We start from the raw sequence: 7351 nt of genomic DNA on the forward strand, positions 1-7351 counted from the left end.
TATAGAAATTAACTAGCTATTTATTTCAGTAAAACTAACTCCAAAGAATTATCTAATGTGAGTTAATTCCTAAACAATGACAAAAACAATATCATAAAAAATTTGCTTAAATGATGACATATTATTACCAGTCTCGTCTAATTTTATACTTGAAGTGATATTAATTAAGAGATAAACTTTGGATCTAGTATCATTAAAAAATTACAATCTCTAAACAATAGATGGAGCCCAATTAATTAAATCTTTCCTTTTACTTTTGATCACATTTTCTTCCCTGTAGACATGTACAGAGACAACAAGACCAGAGTCACAGAATTCCTTCTCCTGGGACTCTCTGGGCAGTCTGAGCAGGAAGAGCTCCTCTTTGGGCTCTTCTTGTGGATGTACCTGGTCATCATCATGGGGAACTTTCTCATCATCTTGGCCATCAGCTATGACAGTCATCTCCATACACCCATGTACTTCTTCTTGGCCAACCTCTCCTGGGTTGACATCTGCTTTTCTTCAGTCACAATCCCCAAGATGCTGCTGAATCACATATTGGGAAGCAAGTCTATCTCTTACGTGGAATGTATGATCCAGATCTACTTCTTCATCACTTTCATCAACATGGATGGGTTCCTCCTGAGTGTGATGGCCTATGACCGTTACACTGCCATCTGTTGCCCACTCCACTACACCATGATCATGAGGCCCAAACTCTGTGTTCTTCTGGTGGCTGCATCTTGGGTCATCACAAACCTGCATGCTCTCCTACACACTCTTCTCATGGTCCAACTCATGTTTTGTTCCAACAATGCTGTTCACCATTTCTTCTGTGACCCTTACCCCATTCTCAAGCTCTCTTGTTCTAATACCTTTATCAATGACCTAATGGTATTCACTGTGGGTGGATTGGTATTTCTGACACCATTTACATGTATCATGATTTCATATGTTTACATCTTCTCTAATGTACTGAAGTTACCATCTCCCTATGGAATAAGAAAAGCCCTGTCCACATGTGGATCCCACCTCACTGTGGTCTCCCTCTTCTACGGGGCAATTCTGGGAGTCTATATGCGCCCTTCATCCTCCTACTCAGTCCAGGACATGGTGGCCACTGTCATCTTCACAGTGGTGACTCCTCTGGTGAATCCCTTCATCTATAGCCTAAGAAATTGTGACATGAAGAGAGCCCTAAGGAAATTAATTCTCAGATTCTAGAATTAGAAAAATATAGAGCTGAGTGGCCTCTTGGAAATCATACATTTTTTCATTTTACAAACAGAGACCCTGAGGCCCAGATAGGTGCAAAACTCACCCATGACTATTTCCCCTAACTAATGACATGTGATCATGATCATGCTTTTAAATACGAGGCTGGTAGGTGCTCATAAGTTGTAAATCCATTAATTTGTTATCTACAAAAAGGGCTGATTCTAAAACACTCATTTTATAGACAACAAACATTTAAGACATGACATATATGGATACATTTTTTGGGATGGGTCCAGCAAACCTTGTAAGACAGTGGCCATCACGATGGTCTGGGAATTTCAGAGCATTTTAGGTCTGGTTCTCCTCAGAGTCAACTACCCTCTACTGTCTCACATTAGGAGATTCTGAAATTAACCTCAATTTACTGAGTCCCAGAAATATTAACTTGCCCAGGGCCGTACAACCAGTAATTATTGGTTATAGAATGGTCCTGTCTACTCTCAGGGTCTTTGGTCATTACTACGTTAGGTAATTTTTCCTCCATCCTAGGCTCAAGTCCCTTCCCCCACCTCTCAAAGCTCAGAACTCTACTCCTACACCACTCATCTCCCCGCACCACCATTCTAACTTTTTGGTGCTTTGTTGCTCACCGTGGGTATCATGGATGAGTATCTGGGATGAGTATCAAGAAGCTTCTGATAGTAGCTAGATTTCCTCATGGAACTCTTGGTATCCCTTTGAGTTTAGATGGGCTAGGAGAACCAGAGGTTCCCTCAAAGCTGAAGTGTCCAGAATTACTATAGCATCTGAGGGACATGAAAACATGAATTAACTATAGGATTTGGATTGGAACCCAGACTTCTGATTCCACGTCCAGAGTTTGTTGCATTCTATGGGGTCAAGCATCCAGGAGTCCAAGCCTCTTCTCCTACTCTACACCTGAGGGATAAGAGCCCACAAGGCCAGTTCCCACCTCCTCTTTCTTGGAGCCCAAAGAGCACTCACCTAAATCTCTAGTGGTCAGTCTTCAATACCCCTTCCCTCACTGGTCTTCTTGCCTCTCCCTGCTCCACTCTTCACTGCCTTCTCCACTCTCATGGCTAATCAGTACTCATTGACCTTACCATCAGCTCCTTTCTGACTTGGTCCCAACAGTGATCAGTTCTTACCTTGACCACAGCAACAGCCTTATGCTGAATCTGACTGCCTCCTGTCTCTCCCTACACATATCTATCCTGCAAACAGGATGAGTTTAATCTTCCTAAAGTGGTGGTTGTATACTGTCAGCCAATACTTATAGTAAATATTGAAGAGGCCAGGATAAATCCAAATGTTACCTTCAAATTCAGTGCGTAATATGATTTGGCCTGGAGCTATACTTACACTTTTATTTGTCATCAACTCACACATTCATTTGTTCGTAACTTGTCTCTCCTAATTCTCTTCCTCTTTCCTTTGTTCATTCTCTGCTGAAAGACTCCCTTGATTTTTTTAAGACTTTAATAATTGTGCATTTCCCTTAAGTCCTTTACTATCATGTCCCACAGACATGTATCGAGCACACAACATGGTGCTTCTCGGAATGTAGAACATGATCTCCCAAATGTATGTTGGTGCCAGTGGGAACCTGAATAGATGTGATAAACTTGATGTATTCTTATGAACTGTGAGTTTTATTTTAGAAGTTTAGTGTAAATGTTTGAGATATAATAACATGGAATAATGTTGGTGTTTAAAGTCATATGACTCATTTTGGTCTCATCATATTCTTCCTTGCATTACCCATTTCTGCATATATGCCTCATTCCATTATTCTATTACACACTCATTTTGAGAAAGCACCATAGATTATGCATGGGCATATCCCCTACAACGCTCAGTAGAGTTTTTGTTCATCCCAGATAATCATGAATTGAAAAATCATTGATGATGTGGTAGACAAGTGTAATGGGAAACCAGGAAGTGAACATTCCTAGACAGAAAAAATCAGAGCTGTAAAATTTTAAATCTAGGCAACTAGAGTACCAACAATCTTCCTCCAGAACATGGAAAGATTTCACTGAATTCTAAGACACAAAGAGGCAGCAGAGTTAAATGGAAAGAGCCATAGTTTAGGGTATAGTTTTATTGCTCAATTCCTCTCTCCCTCAACTCTCAGTCAAACGATGGGGTGAGAAGGAAGATGAAGATAGAGGGAAGTCAGTGAACTTACTAGAGGGCACAGAATCAAAGGGAAAATCACTCTATCCACACGGTCCCCACGAATTCACCTCAGGGGAGAAGTCATAGTTCACCATTCAGAAAGTTGTGGCTGAAAGGGGAAAAGAAATCTCTAAAAGGTCAGCAGTGTGGTATGAGCAGAAAGAGGAGAGGCCTCTGTCTTGGTTAGACTGGCCATGGTGTGAGAGATTATGTACTGGTTAATTCTACCACAGCCTCAGATCTTTAATTCTCCTACCTCTGGGGACCCCCTTCTACTGCATCTTCACTGGCTCCCTGCATTACTTCTCATGGGCCAACTATATAAGGAGACTGTAGGGAGATAGGGAAAGGAGTTTACTAAGGGGCCAGGTAGAATCAGCCTTTGTTGTGGTTTCCTGCACGTAAGGCACTCACAGGACATGAACTGGTCATTAATTAAAGTTCACCATCATGTGGGGCCTCTAGTGCCCTCTCCCTCTAGAAGCAGAGCAGTGCCAGGCTGGCAGAGTCCTCCCTGGGGACAGCTGGGAAATCAGGATTGTGTCTGGGAATTCACCCTCCAGGGTCTAAGTTGGCAAGACCAGGCCTGTGCCAGGAGTCTCCTCTCTGCCTCTGGGACTCCCAGAAGGCACCATCTCCTCTTCCCCATAGGCAACTTCCATCTAGCACTGATTAGCCACTAGGGGTCAGCTCTTTGCAAGCCAATTAAAACAACTTGGGAAGAAAAGTTTAACTTGAGCTCAGTGAAGGTTGAAATAGATGTTCACTCTGCTTCCCAGCATATTTCCCCAGACACTGCTCTCCCCAGAGGGAGCAGGGACTGCTCTATGTCATGGCCATTGGAGGTATTTTCAAGTTTTATGGAATCACTTCCCTCCAACTTGTGTTTCAAGTGTCTGCTCCAAGGCCATGCCAGCCAGGGAGCCTTCCACAAAAGTCTGGCACTGCCTCTTATGAGCTGAATAAGCCCTTCCTGCCATTCGCTGGATATTGCAGCCTCATAGAGATTATTACTGTCCCACCTATAATATCTTGTCTCCCTGTGCTTGGGGGCAGAAGCTAAGCTTTATATAGACTTTATCTCTCACAAGTTCAATCAGCCTTCAGCAGATGACCTTGTTCTGGGCATTAACTTTTAGTCACACGAATATTGAAACTTGGTCTGTGTAACTGACAAACTCTGACTCCTAATAAATCTGCTTATCTAGACTAACTTTTCATGTGTGAGCCACACAGAGGTACACAGTATATTGCCAAACCTATTTTCAAAGCAGGCCATCTTTCATTTGCTCTAAACTTCGGGCATGTCATGTTGCTAGTCAAAAACTGCTGGTTCAGGCTCGTCATAATCTTTAAATTGAGATATAAGTGATATTTAGGCACATCCCTGCCCCTGTATTGTGGATATATTTGCCAACAAAAATGTGAGGTCATTTTTTTTCTTTCTTAGGCGCATGAGTATGGACAAATAAATCGCTTTTGAGCCAAGGTATGTGAGCACAAATCAGACTTCCCATAACTGATGTTCATATATGACCTGCCATTAAATACCTTTCAGAATTTGGTAGAAAGAGCAGTTTCCTGAAAATGTCAGCAGAGACATGACATGTAGCATAAAAAAGTAAGGAAGTGCTGAAAAAAGGATGAGAGGATGACAAAGAGAAACAGCAGCCAACAAGAACGAACCCCCATGGCCAAAGCTGGAATAATTCAAGCAACAAAATAAACAAAGTAGTATTGAATTATAACCTGAAGTATAAAATAAATACATGAGTCCATATTGTTGAAAACAAATGATTGAATAGCAAATAAATGGGGGAAAGAGGATAAATTTTCCTTACAGAAAAATTCCACGTAACATATGTAGATAGTTCTCCTACCCCTACCTGCTAGAAGGTGGAGCTTAATGCTCTCCCTGCTCCTTGAGTGTGGCTAGACTTAGTGACTTGCTTCCAAAGGTTACAGTATGGAAAGGGGAAATCAATAACTTTAAAGGAAAGAAACCTGACAAACACTACCTTAACCAGGTAATCAAGGTTAACATCATCAGTGCAAGTCATGATGATACCATGTGTTCCCTATATGATGTGATGAGAAGGGTACTTCATCTCATGGGATTCTTCCTCAAGAGCTATAATGACAGTCTAATGATGAGGAAAGTTACAGAACCCAAAACTGAAAAGCATTGTACAAATACCTAGCCAGAACTCTTCAGAAGTGTAAAGTGTAAAAGGAAAGACTGAGAAACTGGTATAGATGAGAGGAAACTCAGGAGACAATGGTTTTAATTACGTTTAGGAATAAATGGGAGAGGTTCAAATACTGGTCATTTAAATACTGCTGACATTGTAACGATTTCCGAAGAGATGACATACAATGTTCATGGGCCAGCCCTTGAGTGAGCTAGAACATGAGGTAATAGGATGGAGAAAAATCTTTCCAGGTTAATCTACCATGTCCATTGAGTTAACTGAAAGAGTTGTCTTCTGACCTATTTCTGAAAGCAAGAGCTGGACCACACAGCAGACTGGTCCCCAGAAGACAAAGAGGATGTGGTGGGTGGACTCTTGTGATAACCTGCGACTTTTAATTGATATTGGGCCTTACGCTTAAGTCCTGTGGGCTAAAAAGAGTCTAAAATGGAAGAATAAAGAAGTTTCTGTTCCTTTATCCCCATCTCCTTCCTAACTCCACTAAGGTGGAGGGGGCCGACTCTCACACCATGGCCGGGAATGCTTGTGATGACAACTGCAGGCGAGGAGAAGGAAAGGCTGGGCCTTTCTGAATTATGCACCTCAGGTCTATTCCAGGGACCAAGGTTGGACAAACAGCCAATTAGCTTCTGAGTGACATGACTCATGCTACTCAGACAGGAAGGTCATCATAATATCTTTGGCATATTTTATTTCATAAATGGGTAGATCTCAGCCAAAATCAAAACCAGAACAAATCTCATGCATGTGGCCAGCAGTGACTTCCTCATTCCCTGAGCAGAACAGCATGAGAGATTTTCATCACACGATTTCTAGACTCTGGTCAGTAGAGACCCCAGTACCTCACTAAGTACAGCCACAGACTTAATCATAATGAGTGCCAAAATTGTATCCAGCATCAAATGATCTCATGGAAGCCAAGAAGGTGACTTCTGATACCAAGAAATAAGAAGGAGATTAAGAATCCTAATCTCCAAATACTCAGATCCAGCCTAACAGTGGCCACTGACCAAACCCTGTGCATCTCTTAGCATTCTCTACCACCTCATCGGACAACTGGTTCTCCTCCATCTTTCTCCATTTTAACCAACCTATATAATACATAATCTGGAAGACCAGAGGATAAGGTGGGCCTGCTCCAGATTAGGACCTGGATTTTTCACCTCTCTCCTCAGCCCTTTGATGAGGGCAAAAAAAGCAGAGAATACTTGGAAAGGACATGGTTGGCCCTCTTCAGTGACTATGGATCTATGGCGGCCCACACCCTAGCCAGGACTTGAACTAACCTTGAAACTTCCTAACAAAAAAACTTAGATTCCAGACTACAGTATGAACACCAATTCTCTTTGTTTCCTCTTTAGCCCCTGGGGGATCTGATTCATTTGTGATCAATGAACAAATTCCCTTGTTCATTGCTTATAATAAGGAGTTTTGGGGTTCACTCTGTGGTAGGGAGCAGGAAACCCCTACACACATGGAAGGATATCCCAGATGACAAGATGATGGATTGTGCTGCCCAGCACCTCGGGTATTGTCCCCACACTCCAGAGCAGAGGAGGCTGCTGCCCACAAGTCTATAACCATATGACTAAACTCACTGAGCTCTGGCTTTCTCATTATCCAGGGGGTGATTGCATAGGCTGTCCTACCCACCTACTGCACAGAAAGGACTACAGAAAGGTAAGTCAGGTGATGTATGAGGAAAATCTTTATACATTTGAATCAACTAAACTCTT

At 42.2% G+C, this 7351-nt stretch overlaps 1 protein-coding gene across 1 annotated transcript; it reads left to right on the forward strand.

Moving 5' to 3' along the window:
• Window positions 1-282: 282 nt before the first annotated feature.
• Window positions 283-1206, forward strand: LOC131409818 (olfactory receptor 1361-like). The gene has a single exon (XM_058547576.1). It carries the CDS (start codon window positions 283-285, stop codon window positions 1204-1206), a length of 924 nt encoding a protein of 307 aa, XP_058403559.1.
• The last annotated feature ends 6145 nt before the right edge of the window (window positions 1207-7351 follow it).

Source organism: Diceros bicornis, chromosome 1, assembly GCF_020826845.1.
Source record: "Diceros bicornis minor isolate mBicDic1 chromosome 1, mDicBic1.mat.cur, whole genome shotgun sequence".
Taxonomy (NCBI): Eukaryota; Metazoa; Chordata; class Mammalia; order Perissodactyla; family Rhinocerotidae; genus Diceros; species Diceros bicornis.